At 43.4% G+C, this 24,411-nt stretch overlaps 1 protein-coding gene across 4 annotated transcripts in view; it reads right to left on the reverse strand.

Moving 5' to 3' along the window:
• Positions 1-24,411, reverse strand: part of CDH20 (cadherin 20) — a 155,331-nt gene that overhangs the window by 35,923 nt on the left and 94,997 nt on the right. For all 4 annotated transcript variants that reach the window (XM_083519252.1, XM_083519249.1, XM_083519251.1 and 1 more), the window contains exons 2-3: positions 13,840-14,216; positions 1,538-1,832 (exon numbers count right to left, since the gene is read on the reverse strand). In XM_083519252.1, the coding sequence (XP_083375378.1) occupies positions 1,538-1,832; positions 13,840-14,094 (550 nt within the window). In that variant the 5' untranslated portion in view covers positions 14,095-14,216. The remainder of the gene's footprint in view (positions 1-1,537; positions 1,833-13,839; positions 14,217-24,411) is intronic.

Here is a 24,411-nt window from a genome sequence, read left to right on the forward strand (position 1 = left end):
TCTTAGCATACTTCCCCCCCACATTTATCTTTGCAGTCCTGGGGATTAGATTGTTTAAAAAGATATTGTTATATATACAAAACAAGAAACTTGTCTGGTGTATAATAGAGCTATCACACATTCACCATTCCAAATAACTTGTAGGTTTATGTGGAGGGAAAAAAGCAAATGAAAAGATGGAAAAGAGAAATGACACATTGTAATAGAATTCAAGAGCAAATGCATATATGCTTGGACAATGTTATTGGGAACAGAAGGATGGTGAGAAAAGTAAGAACCGTTAATGAGGATCTATTAAATATATTTCAGATCTGGCTCTTTGTATGATATGATATATTCAATGTGAACGATATTTGTGGCTAGGATTTGAATATTGTTTAATAAACTGCAAAGAGTCAGGAGGTTACATTTTGTGTTATACATGCTCCTGCAAAAAGACCAATGGATTTCTTATCTCATAAACCTTTCCAAGTTTAAGGTGCTTTAAAACCACCTTTGCCTTTCTCTGATCTATGGGCAGTCAAAGTCCTTTTTAGCTCCAGGTGTAAAACTGGCCAGTGCTCATGACTGATCTAATTTACACAGGCTGATGATGGGCCCCTGGGGACCACAGCACAGCTTGGAAATCAATGAAGCACAAGGCTTGTTGCCACAGGTCTTCATGGCTCTGTGCTTATGGCTCTTTCTTTGCTCTTTGTAGTGGGCATATGAATGACAGGTAGCAAGCAGCACACCTTGGTGTAGCAGCAGAGGACTCCCCTAGCACCGCTTTTACAGCCACAGTCTACTGCAGGCCTGCACAACTTCTGAGCTACACATGCATGGTGGCCCACTGATCTTCCTATTGCCATCTGTTGGGTACTGTAGGATAAATATCTGGCTGTAGTCCTGTTGCTATTAAGGAAGTGCAAAAGGGGCAACTGGATGAAACGAAATCAAAACAGGTAAACAGTAAACTAGGGAGGGAGGAATTGACCCTGGCACAAGATGCGGCGAGAACAAAGGGGCTCAAATGAAAATTTAATCCATGGGCCTCTCAGAGCAGCCTGCTCAGGAAGCCACCAATATGTGGCTGTTGGGTTGTGTTCACCTTGGTAGGAGACAAGCCTCAACTACAGAATCTGCTGGCAAACAGAGCAATTGTGCCAGAGCTTCTACCTCTGGAGTGGTTTTCCACTTCAGCAATAAACAGTACAAAGAAGCAAACTGCGCAGCCAATGGGAGGGAAGTTTCACGAGAAGTTTAAGGGTCATACATTTCCTGGTTTCTTCCCTAGACAGCTAGGAAAAACAGAACATAGGCTGAGGGGAAAACTAGACAGATCAAAGAAGGTTCCCTGCCACCTAGGAATCACTATTTTATAACTATCCTACGCTCCACATAGGCTGAAATTAAAATCAAACTGTAAACCCAGTTCCTGCCCTTCCTTTTGCAATCTTTCGGCTAGGGAGCTGGAATAAAGGCCAAATATTTCTTTAGCATACTTACAGGCTTGTTTTCTATATATTGAAAGCATGTTCTCAAAAGTCCCACTTACCTATTGGTGACATTTCTGGTACCGAAGCAACATATGGTCCATCCAGGAACTTGGGTTCATTGTCATTGATATCTTGGATTTTGATGATAAATTCAGATTCCGGCTCCATCGGCCTGCCAGTCAGTCTATCCAAGGCTTGAGCCCTCAGAGTATACTGGGATCTCTCTTCTCGGTCCAGCCTCTGAATGGCATGGATATCTCCAGTTGCGTCATCAATGGTGAACACAATGCCTGCTCCTTCTCCCGACAGTATGTATTTGATGGATCCATCTCCTCTGTCCATATCAGAATGCAACTGCAAAGAGTAACCATATGTAGTTGGAACTTAGCTCACAGTAAATGTGAAGAGCTATTTAATGCATTTGGTTCAGGACATTTTAATTTTGTGGTAGAGAAAGGCAAACAACTTCCGGTTACCATCCCCACCACCAACTATCACCATCATCATTAGTGCGCCATGTGTTTTAGTTGAACAAGCTGCTTCTTCCTGCCTTGGTTCTGTGGGACAAAGTAAACAGGTTGCAGTCTTGGGGTTTAGTTGAGGCAAAACTCACTAGGAAGAGTAAGCAGGTTTGACGAAGGTCTGTCATTCACTTCTATGGGGCGAAAGGAAGCACTGCACTTAGGAACAACTTTGTGGTTGGGGCAAAACATGCCCAATACCCTTGTCAGTGTTATGTGTGTCAAAGAGTGAGCTGGCAGTAAATCACACCAATCAAAGTTGGAGTTAACTCTTTATTAACAAAAACACAGTCTTCACAGACTTGGCTGAGTGTCAGGCTTAATGAACACAGCAGCCCATCCCCATGAATCAGTTGCTGAGACTGAAACTCCCCATCCCAGCACCGCCATTTAAGTCCCCTCCTCTCCATAACTTTTTCCAAGCAATTGGAGACTGCAACTGCATGAAGCCCTCTTCTGGTTCTGGGAGACAGAGGATGGCAGCTTTCATAACAGGAGGGGGAGACATCTGTGACTCTCAACCAGCCTGACTAATCTCTTCCACTTGGCCTCCTTCCTTCCTCATCTCCTGCTTCAGCTTCTTCCTCTGATTCTAGACTATTCTCTGCCACAAATAGAGGACAGCCCTCTGCAAAGTAGGGCATATAGCCACTCTAAAAAGGACTGTGACTCTACATCCCACCCACCCCACTCCATTTCCCCATGCCACAAAACTTGAAAGGCCCTTAGCTAGTGAACCCTCATACTACAAAAGACATTTCTTTTTTAATGTCTAGGAAAGAAATAAGACCGTTAGTTGGCCTGCATTTTTCATACAAAAAGCAACTGCTTCTTTGCATATTTTATGATGGCCCCACACCCCAAATTAATATTTCATTATTAACCTAAGATTAAATTAAAGCAGGAAAGGAGCCTTATGGCAGTGAATTGATTTCATAGAGATTCATGGTGATTGCAGGAGGAAAAAAGACACAGCTGAACTATTAGGAAATGAAAAAGTTGTAACACAGCTACTGTAAAAGAATAGGGCAAGGTAAGCAGCTTGGAACATCTGAATCATACACTCTAGCACAGCTGGTGCAGATGATAATGCACCCTAGAATATTAGAGGGAATTAGCGAATTAACACACTGCATGGCGGCTAATTAGTTCTGAGTAGGCATTGATAATTTGGGAAGCAACAGAACATAGACAAGCAAAATGCAGTATCAATTATCTTTTACAAAAGGCAAGAAGAATGATTCAATTAGTTACAAGTCTGCTAAACACCTTTGCCTTGTGAAATAATTGAAAAATATTGAGAGCAAAATCACCCGAGGCTTAATCAAATGGCTTATGGGACCGCAACTGGCAACAGTAAGAAAAAGCTTGGGAAGATTCCTTGCCTACCAAAACCTGCCTGCTTCTTTTGTTTAACCTCCTGTATGGGAATAGGAAGAAAATAGCCGGGAAACTAGTTGAGCAGGAAAGTCTCACACCCCAATACTTACGGTGTGGACTCAGATGTAAATTCTACCAAGGTCTATGGGAGTTGTGTTTTTCAAAGATTGCAGCAGCTACAACAAAACGCCAATAACCACTTACAGCACTTCAGTGCTTCAATGCAACATTTGTCCTTCCTGGAAAAGATTTGGACAATGCGTAATGGAACTGTTAGAGTACTGAATTAGGATAAGAGAAACCCAGTTTCCAATGCCTGCTCAGCCATGTTGTTTTGCTGATTGACCGTGGGCCATTCACCGTCAGCCTAAGCTACTTCAGAAGGTGATTCTGAGGGTTAAATGAAGAGAGAGGAAAGCCAAGAAGTCCTTTTGAGGAAAATCACAATATAAAATGCAATTACTGTGGGTGGAGCATACCCCGGTGCCAGTGATTTGGGAAAACACACACCGTTGGCTACTCCTACATGGCCTTGTGTCTTCTGATGTAGTGGCTCAGAAAAGGTGTCAAGCACATCCGTATCCCAGCCTTTCTCGAAAGAGCTTGGAACAAAGGAGTTATTCAATCGTTTTTATTATCGCAACAAAGTAGATTAACCCACACTCTGTGAACCACATGCTCCAGTGGCTCCCATGTCATTAAGGCAGCATCAGCAGGGGCCCTGACAGTGAAATCAGGGGACCATTCAAGCATGATGATCGCTTAAGAACAGACATGAAGGCAGCCTCCTGCCACTCAGTGAGCCAACTGTTGCCATGCTAGGAAATGTCAGGAAGCCAGAGATACGGTAATGCTTATCATGCTGTTTGGTTGGAGGCTGCAAATGTCCGGCTCTCTGTGTTCTTAGAACTGTTGCGTTCGGTCAGGTTTTTAGCGACAGGTTCCGACATTATCTCATTGCTATAGGAGAGTTGCCGGCATCAGCACAGTTCCTTTCCACGATGCTTTGGTAGGCTTGAAGTCACCTAGGGGGAATTGATGACATAGCTGCTTCCTATGCCAGCATTGCCTCACCTCCTGGAAAGTGCAGTTTCTCTCTTAGTAGCACACAGCAGCGGAAGCTGTGAGATCTGAATATCAGTAAAACACATCACTTGGGAAGACAGGAGAACTAATGCTAGCGTACTAGAAGAAGCAAAAATCACCTGTGTCGAAGCAATGATTCTTCAGCATCAACTTTGTTGGACTGGTCATGTTGTTCAGATGTCTGATTATCGTCTTCCAAAGCAACTACTCTATTCTGAACTTAAAAATGGTAAGCATAATGTTGGTGGTCAACAAAAGAGGTTCAAAGACCCTCTCAAGGCAAATCTAAAAAAATGTAGTACAAACACTGACAACTGGGAAACACTGGCCTGTGAGCGCTCCAATTGGAGAACAGCCTTTCATAAAGGTGCCATGGGTTTTGAAGACGCTCAAACTCAGGACGAAAAGGAGGTGCTTGGCAAACCCTCACCAAGATCAGCTCCTGCCCATAGACCTATGTTCCTACTGTGGAAGGACATGTGGATCCAGAATTGGCCTCCACCGTCACTTACAGACTCATTTCTGAAAACCGTGTTTATGGAAGACAATCTTACTTGGCTACAAGTGATCGCCAAAGAAGAAAAGAAGGCTTGTGGGCGGATGCTAGTCTGGACCAACCCTCAGGGCTACGTTGCAGAGTCTCACGGATGCATGTGAGCCATTTGATGGAGTTCTACAAATGCACAGAAATTTTCCATAACTGAGGAAGTCATGCTCATGTACAATGGAAGTGCTTCACTGAAGAACAACCTAGAAGAGTAAAATGGCTGGTATAAAATGTGATCCAGACAGTCCCACCTCCCAGTCTCAGCAGAAAAGCAAACATAGATTTGTGTGGCCTGTCTAAGAGAAATGACTAATCTGCAGCAGAAATCCCCCTTCCCAACCAGGATGTGGTTCCCTTCAACAAGTAGGAGCTTGTTGGGAATTTTAATTTTGCCTGGTTAGCTGCTATGCTGAGTGGCTGTCCTGTTGTTCATAAATACATATTATAGCACACCTGATGAGGTTCTGCTGACCCCTGCTGCATCCAGGTCTTAGGGCAGGCCTATTGCAAGGTACCTTTACACAGTAAGTACTATTCCCCAAACCCATGGGATATTACAAGCTTGTTAGGCCTACTGCCAGTGCCCATTATTTTAGCTAGGATGCCCCTTAAAAACCTACTATGTATTGGAAAACAAACAAACGAACAACTCCACTATCTGAGTGGTATTATAGAATCCAGAATAGCTATAATCTATAAATTAACATGTGCAAATTGAATGTAAATTCATTAGGAAATTGGTCTCTAGTGTCCACCAGTCTAATCAATCTTGATGGTGGACTTTTGAGCTGATATTAAAGCCTGGGAAGGTTCATTTGGGTTGCTAGTTTGATCGTCTAGATGCTGGCACCAGTCCAACTTGTGTGTGCATATGTGTGGAAGTATGCTGGAAGTAAAGGCAGAATGGATGCTCAGTCCTTTGCATCTCATCTAATAATAAGCTACCATATGACAGCTTTCTACGTATTCTTAGAAGAGCACACTGCCCAGAATACATGAAATATAGAAAAGGAAGTGAGAGGTAAATCCATACCGGTTGTACATTATGGAAACACAGCATACCAAAGAGATGTTGAAAAACACACACCAAGCAATGTGAAAGAAAATAATTTTGTACAGTCTTATTTCTATAGTGCTAGAATAGAATAGTGCTAAAAGTGTTGGATAATTTTCCTGATTCAGAAAACAACAATGGACTGCACCACGCCTCTTTTCTGATCAGCCTGTTCTGTGTCAGTGGGGCTTTAATGAATGCAAGAGGTGAATGCCAAGTTTCACCAAGCAGAAGGCCTGACCTTATGACTCAGTGAATCTTGGGGGAATGTTGTTCTTCCTAACCTGTCAACGTCCTGATTTTGGCCTACATAAAACCTGCTCCTGCTTTTATTGAATTCAGAAGATGTTGTGTAGGTCACAGTCTGAATCAGCAATACTGCAGCTGTGATTGAGGAAACATATTAGAAAACTCCACATATTTCTGTTTAGCTAAGGAATCTGTTCTAAGCTCATTGCCACTGCAATGAATGGATCAAGACGACTAAAATGTCGAAATAAGAAAGGAGAATCAGCATTTTGCTCTCAGGGTTGCAGCGTAATATGAGGTCTGTGTTCCAAAGAAGAAAGTTTGGTTGAGTTCAGGCAGAATGAGGGTAGGTGCTTAAAAAAACACCACCACCTTTGGCTTGCACATTTCCTTACCAGATATGCTGCATATATGAAAATCGAAGGATTAGGAAGTTGCCTTATACTGTGTCAGATCATTGATCTGTGTTAACTCAACTAGCAACAGCATTCCAAGGTTTCAGACAGAGATGAAATATTAAACTAAGAATCTTCTGTGTATAGTATCTGTGCTTTACCATCAAGCTACTTCTCTTTCTACCATGCTTCATGTTTGCTGTTGTATGAATTTAATCTGCAAATGAAACCACTGAGCGTTGTGTTTGGCCATCAGTAAGTGCACAGCTTTGTTCATGGGGGAGAAAAACAACGGATATATTCAGAACTATAAGTTCAGCCAAGCAGAACTGGCTCTAAAGTTCAAATCTTAATCATGAACATCTGGGCTATAGTATCAAGTAAAAAAAGAGGAGCAGGTGCAAAGCACAGATGGAGATCTGTATTCCATTCCTAGATTTAGATTTGCCATCCTCTTCCATAACAGAATCGGTGGCAACTTTGGACCTGACAGCCAGGAAAGTGGCTGTCCCCAAACCACATCCACCCCCATGTTTTTATGATGATGTCTTATGTTTATGTTAAGCACTCCTCTCTACCTTCTATGAAAATAGGGGGAGGGAAACATTGACTGCAATGATGTCACATCATGCATCTTTTGAACCAAGCATTACCAGCATGATGTGGGTTGGTGGCAGCAACCGTGAGTCAAAATGCCAAGTGGGAAGCAGTCTGCATCTGAATACTAGATCCTAGGGCTAACAAAAGGGAAAGGCCACCATGTCTTGCTGAGGAGTGCTGTATCATTGCTGTTGGAGACAAAATAGTAGATTAGATGGGCTCAACTCTCATTCATCAAGGCAATTATTATATTAAGGAATATTTTGATAAAATGAAACCAGGGCCATCTTAAGCATATCCGGCGCCGTGGTGCGAAGATCCCTCCAGCGTCCCCCCCCCCTTTCCAGAATTGCTGACTTTTTTAAGGGAGGACAGCGCTGCCGGTGACGCGCCCAGCTTTGCGGGGCTGGAAGAGGCGGGCAGTGGCTGGAGGGTGGCTCCTCCAGCAGGGAAGAGGCGGAGGCTGGCCGCTTTGTGCCATGGTGGCCATGGCAGGTGGAGGCTCCAGGCGTGGTGCTGCTTTGGCGTGCGAGGCGTGCGAGGGTGGCGAGCTGATGCTGGGAGGCACTGCATCCAGCCTCCACCTCTTCCCTGGCGCCCTCCAGAACTTGGCGCCCTGGCGCCCTGCGCCACTAGGCTCTATGTGTAAGACGCCCTGAATGAAACTCAAGGGAGAAATGTGCAAGCTTTGTCTTTCTCCCTGTCTTTCTCACCTTCAGTTGTAACTATCAAGTATGCTCCTGTGCCCTTGGAAGTGCCATAAACATGACTATGGGGATGGGAGAATGGCATTATTATTAACAGAGATGAGACAGGACTGGTTTTTTCCAAGTGCCTAAATACACTACCCTACATCCTGGTCCACTAAAACTACTGCAAAACATATTACAAAGGGTGCTGGAAATTACAGCCAGGGAGAGCTGTGCTCACAGTTGTTTATCTCCTCATTGCAAATTCATCCCATTTTGAACCAGCAAACTAAACTGCAGTAAATTAGCCGGCGGCATAGACGCAGGTTGTGAATCTGTGGTGCTATATAGCCACACAAGATACATTAGAATACAAACTGCCCTGTGTGTAGGATACAGTGCCTTACAATTAGCGATGACTTTGCAGTTTGGAATTGGAGAGCTTGCAATGGTGAACTTGTGAATTTGTCCTTGTACTAATTAAGCTCAAACTTCAAGAAAGTTCAGGCTTGGCTCCTAATAAGCGCACGCTGTTGCCATAACTCCCTCACATCACAGCTATCTGTTCTCTTTGCCACAAATGTGGCAGGCATCACCTGAAGTGACCGGGAGAGCTTCATTAATTCCTGTCATCTGAAACTGAAATTGCAGCATCCTTGGGCCATGAATTCATGGTCCATTTTCCAGGGTGCTTCAGAATTTAGAAAGGGCACCAAGGCACCCTGGAACTTGCATGCCCCAGCAATTTTTCTTGGTACCATTTTCCCTCTTCTCCTTTGCCCAAACTGTTGTTTAAAATGATTGACTGTGGAAACCCACGTGACTTCATGAGTATTTATGACAGTATCATGTCAGATTTAACTTCATGGTATCACTGACAAAATTACGTGTGTCACCACCACATCCAGTATCATTGTGGGTAAATTTGAGGCCAAAGGCTGAGAGGCAAAGGAGACAAAGGCAATGAAGGACACTGAACAACAGCACTGAAACAATAAGAAAGTGTTTTATCAAAAAGTGGATGTGCTTTCTTAGTATGATATATGATAAGCAGCTTTGTATCAACTGTATTTTAGAAGTATCAAAGCTTTTAGGGTTAAATTCTTTAGTGCTGAATGAAAATGCTGGCAAAATAAAAAATTGGATGAGCTTCTTCACCAGTATTAGCAAATGCTCTTTATTTGCATGCACAGGTATTGCTACAAAATGGCAAGAAAAGCTATGTTTGCAAAAAATAAATTCATGCATGCTTATCTACAAAATTGCTTGTTAGAGCAATTCTGATTCCATAGTAGAGTCCATCTGTGGATTTTTTAAAAGTCAGTATGACACACCACACAAACCCACCTTAGAAAATACTTGAACTTTACATATATAGTAGTTTAGAAGGTTTAGATGCTGCACCTTAATAACTAAAGCAAATAGACACTGCTGATCTGCCCCAGAACAGAATTTAAAATCAATGAGACCACTTGGGAAGTAATCTGAGGAGAGCATACGATGCATTAAGAAATATGATCAGATTTGCCTTCTTGTACTGAGAAACTTTAAAAGCACTGTATGTTCATTTTAACCAAGCCAGCCATTGACACTACTGAATGCATCCAGATAAATTAAGAGTTTTGCAAGTTCAGAGAGGGCTCTTTCTTCTGCCACCTGAATTACTTTTAATTGGAGTCACTAAGGTTGGGACTTGGGATTGATGTGTAAGTATGAAGCCACTGTACTGAGTGAGGCCATCAGCTCATCTATTTCCCCCCCCCCCCCCAGCCATGCAACCTGAAATCCTTGTAAGTGGAGGAGCCAAGATTGAAACTGGGGTCTTATGTAATGGCAACTCCAATATATTATGCATGCAAAGCATATCACTGAGGAACTCTGGGAGTTCTCATAGGGTGCATAGAGTTCTCTCTCTCATGTACAAAGACACACAGTTCTCCGGGTGGAGAACAAGAAAAGCATTCTGGTATATCCTCACATAACTTCACTAGATATAATTTTTCTTTGGGGGCGGCACCAGTAAAGGATGACTTCCAGTCTGAATGATTTTGCAGGCTCCAAAAAACCCAATTCCACATAGGCAAATCCCACTTGGCTTTCCCAGACCCAAGACCATGCTTAAAGTAGATCTTTGTATCTCATCCCTTGCATACTGATAGTATATAAATAGAGAAACTATCATTTTAGTTCATATTCTGATCCCAGGATGTGCAGATAATAAGAGTGCAATGTTTATTAGATTATTGTTCTGGCAAACGTCAAACAAGAATGGACAACGAACGATGTAGGTTCTAGGACAATAGTTGTTATAAGAAGAGAATGATGGGAAAAAGTAATTAAGCATGCCAGTGCTCTATGAGACAAGAATGGAAGCTGGTAGACTTTGATGTCAAGAAGGTACAAACGGAAGCTGTCTGGCAAAAAAACACCCCCCCCCCCCAAATGCATACCCTTTGACCAAAACGTCTTCTAAGTAATATAGGAAACACAGCTAAGTGTGTTTTCTCCAGGTCTCAAAGTTAAGGTGGAAAATTATTCTCAACTTTGCATGTAGCTAAGAAAAGCAATATTGTAAGTGATATAACTGACTTTACTTTTACTGTCATAAGAATGCAGACATTCATGAAAGACAAAGGCAGACTAGTGATTCAGGCTATCATATATTGTGTTTATTTTTTGCTGCCTGCTAGCCATTTGAGAATTCCCCCCACTGCCTGTTTTTATATAATGTGCCACTGAAATTACATTTTGAGTGTGTTTATACTGCTGTTCTAAGTCGGAACTTAATCCACGACACCCAAACTCAAGCCAACTTGAATCAAAAGAGCCATCGCAGATGGAAAACAAGAACAAAAAGGTGAAAGCTTGAGTTATAGGCATGAAGAAGTCACTCTGAGGAGACGCTTCACTGCCAAAAGCCCTTTTCAGGCATTACAAGCTTTCCTACCTGGAGAAATTCATGCTGTACCTCTTAGAAAAGTCACTTAAATAATGCAGATTCCAGAGAGAAAAGCCCTGATAACACCAAGGAAAACTGAACAAAAACAGTGTACAATTGAAAAAGAAATGAACAGAGAGGTTTTTACTTTCTTACATTAGGCCTTGAACATTCAACCAAAAATACAGGGGCAAAGTTCCCTCAGCCAATCCCTACACAGCCAATCAGGAGATATACCTTGGTGAATATCATGTGGCCCTGCTTGGCTGCCAAGCCACACCTGCAATAGTCCCCCTCTTGGCTAGTTGACTTCAGCATTAAACAAATTAACCATTCAACCACAGAATGAGCCTCTCTTCTGCATCTCCAACAGTACCTACCTACTGAATCCATGGGCAGGGGGCTATTCAGCAAGTGCAATGTCAGGGGGTGGGGCTCTTTGTGGGGGGGCACTCTCTTCTCCTGTTCTGCTCCATGTGGAAGCTATTCATGCCTGCATGCTCTGTAACATCTAGGGCAGGCACGTTCAACTTCCAAGAGACTGCGATCTACTCCTGCTACAAATAAACTGGCAGTGATATACCCGTTGGATTGACCAGAGTTGTTGAATTTTTTTGGGAGGAGGCTTCACCAAAGATGTTGAGCTTTTTTGGGGGAGGAGGATGAGCCAAAATTGGAGAGGAGGATCCCGCACTTGACCATGATCGACCACAGACACATCACGATTGACCGGTTGGACGTAATAATAATATAATTATTATTTATTATTTATAGCCTGCCCATCTGGCTGGGTTTCCCCAGCTACTCTGGGTGGCTTCCAACCGAATATTAAAAACACAATTCAGCAATAACTGTATAATTACAGTAAAAACACAATACAGCATAACATCCCTGATCTAGGACAACTTGCCCAAATTGGGATGTCAATACATTATGAGTTTCCCTACTTCTGCTGTCCATGGTTGCCTGCCCCTGCTAAAAGACAGGGAAATGCAAACTGCAGTGACATGAGGATAGTGGTGAGTTATCCCACGATATGTTGCCTTCTGTTGCAACTGCACATTTAATATAACATGCCCACTTGTACCGTTGCAACTTCTTTTCCCCTCCCTGCCCCTCTCTCCTAAACCAATCCCTTCCATATCAATATAACCTGCCTATGTTCTGAACCTGGAGCACTTCCTATAAAGACTGCCAGAGAGTTTCTAAGGGTGACATCAATTACACCAGATAATTGTTAGTGCTGATCTTTTGAAAAAAGGCAAATCATCGATAGCCTTTCAAAACAGACATTATTCACAGCTCAAGGTGACACCCGTCGGAAGCTCTTAGGAACTGAAATAAATTAGGTGTCCACCGATACACCGCCTGAAGGAGAACAGCCTGGAAAACCTGTGTGGTGCCAGATCTCCTCTTCTTCCAAATTCCACCTCAAAAACCGCCTCTTGGGTGGAGACTTTGGCTTAGCCTCTTAGTCCTACCCCAGAGCCAAAGCTAAGTGCATTTGTGCATACCCATCCTTTTACCTTCGTCAGTTCCAGCAATCAAAATTTAGATTGGAAGATCCTCAGAAGAAAATGTGTTTGTGTGTCCTATTATATATTTTCCTAAGGCAGCAGTTTGGCACTGCAGACTACAGCTGCACCATCACAGCAGCAATGGAGGGCTGCAGTGGCAGGCGGCCCAGGCAAGCCACAGGACAGCTCCTCAGCAAACATCCTGCTCTGCCACTGCCGGCGCCACTGCCCACCTCGCCAATGACAGTGTTTCAGCCTCAGCAGAAGGGGGAATGTGGAGGGAGAGCTGCCTTGGCCTGTTGCAACTGCCTCACCTGGGCTGCCGGCTGCCACCCATCTCTTTAGACCTCATTTGTAGGTCTAAAGGAAGTGGTGTGGGTGGGTGGGTTTGTTTGTTTTTTGGCAAAATGGGAGCAGGTGGGAGACTTGGCAAGATCTACGTGATCTTGGAGGCTGAGGAGGTCTAGGGGGCACTTGAAACATTGGGGAGGTAGGCGGAGTTCACACTCCTTTGTACCCCTGACATCAAAGGTGGAAAGAAAAAGCGGGGGGAGGGTCGCCAAAGGTTGTAAGGGCAGGCTATACAACCCTTACCGTTTTCAACCTCCGATGGGAGTTGGGCAGGGCAATGAGACAATGATGTGATTGACATGTGGGTTGTTCTGCCCGCCTGTCAAAGTTGGCTCATAGGGTATGAAACAAAAATGTTCCCCATCCCTGGTCCAACGGCATAGTGGTGTGGGATTTGATGAGAGTTGGGTGGCTGCTAGCAGGTGAGGCTGTAGGTAAGGCTGCTGAGCATCATGTCTCCGTGACTTCCCACACTGCGGAATGGAAACATACACCATCATGTGATAGACAACAATCTCATGACTGAAAACATGGAGCAGGAATCTTAACAGGCACAGCCCTGTGTGTGTGTGTGTGTGTGTGTGTGTGTGTGTGTGTATCTATATAGGTATATATCTGAAAGGAAGCAGGGATAATACCTGAAGGAGCATTTCTACACTCAACATTTAGCCTAGACACTGAGGTCCTGCTCCGAGGGCCTTCCGGTGGTTCCTTCACTGTGAAAAGTGAAGGTATAGGGAACCAGGCACAGAGCCTCCTCGGTAGTGGCACCCACCCTGTGGAACACCATCCCATCAGATGTCAAGGAGATGACACCTTTAGGAGACATTTGAAGGCAAGTATAGGGAAATCTTTTAACGTGCAATGTTTTATTATGTTTTTATATATGTTGGAAGTTTCCCAGAGTGGCTGGGGCAACCCAGACAGATGCGCGGGGTGCAACTACTACTACTAATAGTGATGGTGATATAATAATAATAATACATACATACATACATACATAGCGACACCTTGATTCCCCCCATGCCACTTACCTTTCCCACATACAAAGGATCCGTTCCAGTGTATTCTTCCAAAACGAAGAATTGGTTCCACACCCAGCTCCTCTTCATTCGCAGATGCAGAAGCAAGTTGTCCGAGAGGCTGCCTTCTTGGCCTTTGCTGGGTGGCCTGCTGCTCCCAGATAACACAGCCGTAACGAGGTTCATCATTAAGCAACAACTTAAAGATATACTGAGTCCGAGCCACTTCCTCGCTCTGTCCATTTTACACGAAGTCCGCGTTGCCATACCAGGACTGTTTCCAAAAGTTGGAGCCGGGTCCTTTAAAGCATCCAACAGAAAGGCCTCTGAAACTCCCAAGCGCAGTCTTTCAGTGCTATGAAGCCAGCCACGTTAAGGACAGTAGTTTCCTGTGAAATAAGAAAACAAACACCAATCTTAATGTTCAAGTTTCCATCAAGGAATTTTGAGAGCATAGTTTCTTTCTTTTTTTAAAGAAAAAAAAGGGTGGGGGTGGAGAAAGAAATGTTTCATGCAGTATTTAATCCCTCTCATAAAACTGTGATAACAAGTTAATCCTCTTCCAAAAAAAGAAGGTTCTTTGCTTATAGCATGCATACTACACTCCCAAATGAAGGTAATGTTTGATTAGCTAGAAAAGAAGACTCTGGCGGTAAGCTAAGGTAGGTGTCAGATCTCACTATATAATTGATTGGCTTGAGTGAACAGAACATTTTTGAGAGAAATATTTATGACCAGACAGCACCGGCAGTATTTCGAAGGAGGATTCACTTCATAAAAGTTATAATAGATACCGATTTGACTCTCTTTTTTCCCTCCCACTCAGCATCCTTCTGCAAAATTCTGCATGTCACCTCACAAGTATATGCATGCACACAAATATTACAGACACGCTGCAATGCTTTGATTCAATTTTAGCAGCTGCAAATTATTTCTCACTTTATTCTTTTAGCACCCAACCTTCCTCTGCTTCAAGCCAGGCTTCACACTCTGCTGCCTGCTCTCTGAGGAGTTGGCCACCGCAGCTAATGTGACATTTCTAGAATTCTGAATAGCCAGTTAATCATTATATCTGTCACAAAAGGTCTCAGGATGCTGATAGCCACATGCTACCGTAGCATATGCCTCAGTGAGTCAAGCGAACAACTCCCCCCCCCTTCCACCTTGAGCCTGAAAGACTCATTTAGACCAAGGAATGTTGACCTCCATCAGAGGAGACTTTCTCATCAGTCAAAGATCTTTTGTTGTCATGAAGTTAGATTAGCTGGTGACCTCACTCAGGCCATGTTTTGTAGCAGTCTTTTCTTCCCCTGTTTTGCCAAGTTTAATGAGGTGGCACTGCACTTCGCTACTCTTGTCAGTGCAGTTAGCAAACATCCTCTGTGTGTTTCAGATGTTCATTTTCGGGAGGGGAGGGCCCTTTGTGTCCTCTGAGGGCAAGTGAATTCTTTACAATGCCTAATATTGATCTTTTTTAAAAAAAAAGTCTTTAAAGTCTATTACAATTTCACTCTACTCTCCGTTGTGAAATTAGGTTGCTGTTTTGACAGACCGCTTAATGTTTTTATCTAGAGATGATGATTTTTTTAGAATTAAAAAAACACCCCACATACGCAGCAGGAGATGCAGCCAGGCTCATCAAACTCATAACAGAAGCAAGGGCTATTATGAAATGATTATGATGTGCAAAAAATATGTAAATATTAGTGGAAACTTATGAACATCCACAGATCTAAGCTGCTCCCCACAGCCTCTCTGTATCCATCTCCCTCACCTCCCAGTCACACAACTCTTCCTTTCAAAAACAGATTGGTATCTACAGCAGGAGCTAGGAATCTTGAGGGTGTACTCTATGCTCATGTGAAAGTAGTAGAGGGGACATGTTTTGGTTGTGAGGCCCCAGAAGCACCTATCTGACTGGCTGTTGTTTAATGCAGGACTGGAAAGGTACATAGGCTAGTTGGACAATAAAGTTGGTAGATTTTCTCTCACACATCCCCGATCACACTCAAGTGCATATGCTTGTCACTCATCCTATTATCCCTAGACATTATAGTGCTTTTTACCACAGCATTCCATGTAGGGTTCTCTGACAGCTTCTATAAGCTATTAGGTGTCAGGAGAGAGACACACAGGGAGTCCAGATGTTGCCTTGTCTCCTCAAGTGACAGCCAAGTCCAATGTCTAGAGAGGAGTTGATTGCAAACAATATTGAGCATGGCTGAATTTGTTTTGTGAAGGGAAGTAAATCTGGAACAATTAGCTTGCATTCCTGGATGCCACCTGGAATTCTTATCCTCTCCTGCTTCATGGGTGATTGATGAAGATCTTACAATACAACATTCTGTCTGTGACTCAGGGTGAGAGTTCTGTATGGTGGCATGCGGCAGAATATGTGTCCTGGATTTTGAGGGAGAAAGGTAGAAATGTCCAATCTACAGACTTCTTGAGTAAGCAAGGTATGTTGAGCCATGCGTACATGAAGTTTCAGCTTTCTATCTGTTGTGAAAGCGCCTTAAGAATTTTGATATTCCTGTCAGCGATGTGAGTCAGTGAGTTTCACAGATTCTCTTACTGACAGCACTATCAAAATTCTTAAGTATGATGATACTGATACAGCTATGGATATATAGGCTGCTGTATTTCATCTCCTGTGGAAATCTATGTCAAAACTTCCATCAGCTTTGATGGGCCCGGACTGTTCTCTTTGTGTTCCCAACAGACACTTGTTCAAAGGTTTGCAATCAACCCTTCTACTGATCCCCATGGCAAAATGATCTTTGAATATGAGTCACCAGAGGTTCTGCTTAAAGTCATCTTGCAAGCAGTCTTGTTTACTGAACATCTGTGATCGTCAGCAAAGCTTAGGATAATAAAGAAAACAAATGATCAAGCATCAAACCCATTCTCACTGGAAACAGTTTGCTCATGCCAGTAAAGTTAATTGTAAGATCATTCTCTGTGCATGAATCCTTATGCAGCCAGAACACCACCATCCATGCACATGAGGAACAAATCAGCAAGGTTTTCAAAAGTACAATACTGTATATCTATCTCTCTATCTATCTGGGGACACAAACAACAACAGAGCTCAGTGAGGATTGAGCATACTTTGTGGGCATGGAATGCTAAATACCTGTTGTGGGAAAAGATGGAAAAGTAGGGGAGAGGGGGAATGAAATGGGAGTATCCAGGATAAGGCCATGACTGGTTGGCTGGCATCCAGAACAGCAGCTGCCAGATTCTGACATATCCTCCTCCCAGTCTGCTCCCTCTGACCATTCATTGTTGTCCCACCACCAATCCCCTGGCTGTGAGCCTTCTTCCCTTGGGGGTTCCCTGGGGGCCCCCCATCTGGTGCCTCCCACCACTCCTTGGCATCCAGCCAGTCCTGCTATTTGCTGGAGCACTTGTGCAGTCCAGGGCCTGGCCTCAACACCGCCCACCAATGAGGGTGAGTGGACTTCTCTAGTGAATTAATTTATATACCACTACAGTATAAACTGGGGGTGCGGGTGGCGCTGTGGTCTAAACCACTGAGACTAGGGCTTGCCAATCAGAAGGTCAGTGGTTTGAATCCCCGCGATGGGGTGAGCTCCCGTTGCTCAGTCGCAGCTCCTGCCAACCTAGCAGTTTGAAAGCACACCAGTGCAAGTAGATAACTAGGTATCTCTGCAGTGGGAAGGTAAACGGCTTTCCGTGCACTGCTCTGGTTCCCCAGAAGTGGCTTAGTCATGCTGGCCACATGACCTGGAAGCTGTACCCTCAGCCAGTAAAGTGAGACGAGCGCTACAACCCCAGAGTCGTCTGCAACTGGACTTAACTGTCAGGGGTCCTTTACCTTTCCCTTTACAGTATAAACTTGGAATATCCTGGAAACAGGGATTAACACTTTACTAATTTTTCTTTGTAAAACAAAGAAAATAAATGCATTTTACTAAATAGGATAAAAATAGCATAAAACCTAGCCCCCATGACAGTTCTCCCAGCAGCAGCTGTCCTGCCATTCTAGAGATTGGGGAAGGATGTGAAAGGGTGGCAACGGTGGGGATGGGCTTTGCCATAAGGGAATTACTGGATTATGGGAGCCCAGGATCAGGAGTTATGGCTTTAGCCCTGCATGTTCGAGTCCATTAACAAAGTTGCTCCCCATGAAATCTAGTTGCTGACAAGGCCAATCCACCGAAAAGCGCCATAGAAACAGCAGCAGCACTTAACACCACCAATATTTCTCAATAGGGAGAGGAAAGCCTTCAATTTTCCTGGAGGTCATCTAGATTAAGGCTGAAATCCTATGCACATTTACCTGAGAGAAGTCCCACAGTGGGACACGCTTCCAAGTAAACATACATAGGATTGCCCTATTAAAATACAGTAAGATATACATTTTACCATACATTAATAAAAAGTCTTACTGATTCCTTAAAAATAGAACCTGCCTTCACACAAAAACAACTGCATAATTATTATTTTTGGCATTCATCAAGAGGAGATCTTATTGGAAAGGGCATAAGTACACATTGGTTTTGATTAACTGGATTACACAAGCCTTTTGAAAATCATCTGTCTCGTGTGTGCAGTATTTGCTTATTCCTGCCAAACACCCAGTAGTTTGTCCATTGCATGTTAATGCAGACTGGTGCAGTAACTTGGGGGAGAAGCTTTCAGTGCTTCGGTGTGGATTAGATGCAGAGTACCCAACAGCCTTATAGGATCGTGCTCCTTCATCAGTATTATTACTATTTTTAGTTGTTTTGATTAATTAGCAGAGCAAAGGTAAGATGCACTCTGCATGCATGCATGATTAATATAGCCATTTAGTTAGGTAGTAAAAAGCAATTATAGGTCAATACATACACTCTTATAATCAGTTGTTTTTTTAAAAAAAATAAAGGCACTCTTTTGCATTTATGCCGTATGGTAGCGGATGAATTAGAGCTTTGCTAAGGGAGGGTGTAAACACGTGTGAGGGATGAGCAGCATCAGTTCCTGCAGTATTTCCAATTTGCCCATTTTCAGCAGATCATTATCACATATCTTTTGGACTGGGAGGTCTGTCATTATATAGAATTGAATCTAACCATTAATGATAATCCCTGCCTTATTTGGTATATGGGGGGGAGGCACTTTTTTTTTTTTTGCAGTTAGCAACGCGGTAATTTTTTGGTGCAATTCATAACTGGAGGAATTTTGCTCAGCTCTACTGTTGATATCCCGTCTCTCAGTCCTGCCACCCTCACAGGAATGCTTGGTGGGTAGAAGCAGTTCTAGGGGGCTGTGACCAGTGTGGTTGCATCAGACCCAGAGCAGACTTCGCTACTATTACTCCAATGGAGGGCAAGAGATTTTGAGTGCAGTTCTGTGTATGAAAGCTATTTCCAGGAGGGAATCAGGAGTGCCATATTGGAAGAATTGTTTCAGTTCAAATACTCTTTTAAGCAGCTTGAGGGTTTTTTTGTCACAGCCCCATCCTCCTCAAATAAATGCATACATTTCATATATTTAAGGTTGACATTATATAAATACAGGGTGCTTTATAATGAAGTATACAGTATACATCATTATTAATCACCCTGTATATCTAGGAGCAAGTCCCATTGAACCCTATAGGGATGACAACTGAGTAGACATATAGGATTGTGATGGAACTCCCCACTCAAATGTTAACAGAAGCCACCAGTTGCACTGGTTATATACCCCCCCCCCAAGTGCCTGCATTTCAACCGAACTCTCCAAAATTACCTCTACACCCAAGTCTTTCTACCCCTGCCACATCAACACACATGCATTCTGGCAAAAGTGGGTGGTATTCTACGGTAGTCCTTAGACTAGACTCATTGAAGTTAATAGACACAATTTAGTTAGGTTCATCAATTTGAGTGGGTTTTCTCTGAGAAAGACTTAGCTGAACACAAAGTTAAATACTCCAAATATAAATCAAAAGCATTGGGGGGGGGAGTGGCAAAGAAAACTGTATAGGATAGCAGAAAAGATGTCCAGAAGCCACTTAGTCACTGGAAATATATTGATATTATCGTTGGGGACTGGACAAAGCTGTACCATCCCTTTGGAGGGTGTTGTTTTTTGGGGGGGGGAGGTGTTGAGAAGCTTAGCAGGGCTATGACCCTTTTTGCCTGTAAGAAAGAGGGGCATCCCTTAAATGCTCCTTTGCCCCCAGTAACCAGTGTCCCTGTGGTCTCTTCAGTACAAGGATGACATATATAACAACAACAACAACAACAACAGTAATTCTGCTCTGGAGGGTAGGACATAAACCAATGGCTTCAGGTTACAAGAAAGGAGATTCCGACTAAACATCAGGAATAACTTTATGACAGTCAGGGCTGTTTGACAGTGGAACAGTCTCTCTCAGGAGGTTGTGGACTCTCCTTCCTTGGAGGTCTTTAAGCAGAAGTTGGACGGCCATCTGTCATGGAGGCTTTGGCTGAGATTCTTGCATTGCAGGGGGTTGGACCAGAAGACCCTTGGGGTGGTCACCTTTAAACTGTATGATTCTATGGTTCTTTGATTCTATGAACCTGCCCATCACCCTAAGGACCCAGGCTGGGTTGCAACACTAAGACACAACATGAAAGGCAGTATAAAACAATTTACAGTCACAGAGTGATTCAATCTAGAGGGGTCTCCAGTTGCACAAGTGCTGGACATCCTTTAATTATATAAACTACCACTCTGATATTTAGGGAAAGTTTGAATGTTAAAACTAACTCAGCTCTATTTTAGTGATACAGGGGGCGGAGAGGAGCAGAGTTATTGGTTTGTTTTTGTTCTATTTTTTATTATGTACTTTGTGTGTTTTTTATCTTGTATGTTTGTGTTGTGAACTGCCTTGAGATCCATGGATGAAGGGCAGTGTACTAGCTAGCTAGCTAACTAACTGAATAAACAAACAAACAAACAAATGTGAATGCTTTTAGAAATGCAGATAGCAGTTGCAGAAGGGCCCGATCAGGTTGGGACTGTGTTGTGTGGCGGTGGTAGGGAAGATGGAACAAGAGTTGTTCAAACTTCCCGATGAAAGAGTCTTCCTAACAGTCCCACCTAAAGCTCCTCCTCCAAAGCTGCTGACTGTATCAAGAGGGAATCTCCAATTGCTACCTGAACTTGAATACTTCCCCTGGATCTGTGTGCAGAACATTATGGGCTTTGGGGTGGCTTTGCGAGAAAAAGCAAGAGGGAAGGAGAAGGGGTTATGTGCTCGGCTGAGTCAAGGAGGAGAAAGAGGGATGCAATCAAATTTATAAAATTGCATATGTATGTATCTATACTTAGATTTGATTTTTATATATATTTACATAGCAAGCAGTTTCTAGCTGCGCATTCCCTGTTGCAGGAATACATTAGTGGAGATTGACTTCCGTGTGTAATGACTTCTTTTAAAAAGATTTTCCTCTCCCATCCTTATCCTGCCTTAAAGAAAGCAAACAGCTTGGTAATGAACACAGTAGGAAGAAATTAAAGCAGAGTGCAGAGTATGCTTCAAGTGAGCTGTTTATTTTGCCTTTTAATTTGTTGTGATATTTAAAACTAAGAGCAGGGGGTAAGTACTTTTCTTCATTAAAAGGCTTAATTTTCATGCTTTCTTTACTTCTGCAGTTGTCCTACTTACTCTTCAGTGCTCGCACCATTGTCCTGTAATTCTAACCTGGAAGCAGCCAGAGCTCTGGATGGGTAAAGGAATCAATTGCAATGTTCCATGCTTTTGAATGTCACCAGTCCAATCCATCCAATCAGGATGGTTCTGAAACTGTGTATTATGTCTCATCCAGAAGAATAAGGAGTTTGTATACACTGCCTTATCTCACTGTGCTATACCATAGGAAAAGCTGGTACTCCTCACACCAAATTCCAGGTAAATTCACAGATCAGTGCCACTTTCTAGGTTCAGTTTGCGAAAATGAGCTCACCAGTAGCTGTTGGAAAATTGGGGGCTGGGGAAGTTTTACCAGATATATCTTACAGTACTTGTCATCTCCAATTCCTCGAAAGATTCCATCAACGGTATCTCTGAAAAAAATTACACATGTCTTGGGAAGACAGTGTACTGGAAGAAGCAAAGACCACCAGTGTCAAAGCAATGATTCTTCAGCATCAACTTTGTTGGACTGGTCATGTTGTTCAGATGCCTGATTATCGTCTTCCAAAGCAACTACTCTATTCCGAACTTAAAAATGGTAAGCGTAATATTGGTGGTCAACAAAAGAGGTTCAAAGATTCTCTCAAGGCAAATCTAAAAAAATGTAGTATAAACACTGACAACTGGGAAACACTGGCTTGCTAGTGCTCCAGTTGGAGAACAGCCTTTACCAAAGGTGTCATGGGCTTTGAAGACACTCAAACTCAGGATGCAAGGAAGAAACATGCTAAGAGAAAGGCACACTTGGCAAATCCACACTGTGATCAACTTCCCCCCGGAAATCAATGTCCTCACTGTGGAAGGACGTGTGGATCCAGAATTAATTGGCTTCCACAGTCACTTACGGACTCATTGTTAAAACCGTGTTTATGGAAGACAATCTTACTCGGCTACAAGTGATCGCCAAAGAAGAAGAAGATTCATGAGTAAAGGAAGCTTTCATGCTAACATGAAAGTCCCATTGAATTGACTGCAATCCTGTGCATAATTGCTCAGAACTCCTATCTTAACTAAGGGCTCGTACACACTCCTACTTGTCCAATGCGTAGAAAGAGCAGGTCGGAGAGGTTTCCTGCTTGTCCTGTGCTTTCTTTCTAGGCAGTGGGTCCAAGTGGTTTTCATTTGCCCTGCCACTTGCTGTTTACCACTGAATCAGAGCAAGCGTCAATCTGCAGAAAAAAACCGATTGACTCCCTCCCCCGCGCAAGTAAACAATAAACAGAAAGTTTCCCCAGGGAAAGCGGCAGGACAAGTGGGACAAGATTTGGCAGATGGAAACTGGCCAAGAAGAGGTGGTGTTCACCCGTCTCACATCAGAAACAACTACCTGGCAACTATGGATGGCACAGTAGGGCAGAGGCACTTACCTGACCTCCTGGCAGGTGGGTCGCTGCTGGTTACTGGGAAGCAAAGGTCAGTGTGGTGGAAATTATCCTGTCAGTGCCCTTGCACGGACATCCCCTCCCCACTGCCTCACTCCTCTTGGTAAGCAGCAGCGACTCATCTGCTTGGAGCTCAGGCAAGCACCTTCACCCCACCCATGCCATCTGCTCTTGCTACCTGGTGTTCTCATATCATCGGATATGGAAGCCAGTGTGGTGTAGTGGTTAAGAGCAGTAGGCTCGTAATCTGGTGAACCGGGTTCGATTCCCCGCTCCTCCACATGCAGCTGCTGGGTGACCTTGGGCTAGTCACACTTCTCTGAAGTCTCTCTGCCTCACTCACCTCACAGAGTGTTTCTTGTGGGGGAGGAAGGGAAAGGAGAATGTTACCCGCTTTGAGACTCCTTAGGGTAGTGATAAAGCGGGATATCAAATCCAAAACTCTTCTCTTCTTCTTCTAAATGTCTTGGCTGGATGGATGCTGTACATTTGTGTGAGTTTCTTTTTAAAAACTGTGTCCTGGGGCATTTGTTTTCATTATTGAAAGAGACTGGGTTTTAGGTTTTTAACTTTTTTATATATATATTAAGATCCTGGAAAAATACAATGAAACTTGACAATGCACCATATGGTGCATAAACATTAACTCAGAATACAATCCAGTGTCACAAAGTTATAACCACAGATCAGTCAGCAGGCTCTCTTGGGACACATCAGCAACTCATTTCACTCAACATTCAAAGCATTTCATCTTTCTTTTTCTTTTTTTAAGTGGGTGGGGGGAGTGAGGAAGAACACCTCTTACAGAATAACAGAAAAGCTCTGCCCTATAAATCCCAGAGGAATACTGACAGGACCATATGCAGATTATTGTTTCTCTCTTCTTAAAGGTGACTCGTACAAAGCCATGCCAGCAACTTTCATAAGGTGAGAATCTTCCTGCACACTTTCTCTAAAAGGGCACTAGATGGGAAATATATACCACATTTCTTCTTGTTTAGTTGTTTAGTCGTGTCTGACACTTCGTGACCCCATGGACCAGAGCACGCCAGGCACTCCTGTCTTCCACTGCCTCCCGCAGTTTGGTCAAACTCATGCTGGTAGCTTCGAGAACACTGTCCAACCATCTCGTCCTCTGCCGTCCCCTTCTCCTTGTGCCCTCCATCTTTCCCAACATCAGGTTCTTTTCCAGGGAGTCTTCTCTTCTCATGAGGTGGCCAAAGTATTGGAGCCTCAGCTTCACGATCTGTCCTTCCAGTGAGCACTCAGGGCTGATTTCCTTCAGAATGGATAGGTTTGATCTTCTTGCAGTCCATGGGACTCTCCAGAGTCTCCTCCAGACCATAATTCAAAAGCATCAATTCTTTGGCGATCAGCCTTCTTTATGGTCCAGCTCTCACTTCCATACATCACTACTGGGAAAACCATAGCTTTAACTATACGGGCCTTTGTTGGCAAGGTGATGTCTCTGCTTTTTATACCACACTACAATGAACCAAATTTGCAATTCATTTGGCTTATTCCCACCACCGAAGTGAATTCAAA

Source organism: Podarcis liolepis (genome assembly GCF_965112155.1).
Source record: "Podarcis liolepis genome assembly, chromosome: 8".
Taxonomy (NCBI): domain Eukaryota; kingdom Metazoa; phylum Chordata; class Lepidosauria; order Squamata; family Lacertidae; genus Podarcis; species Podarcis liolepis.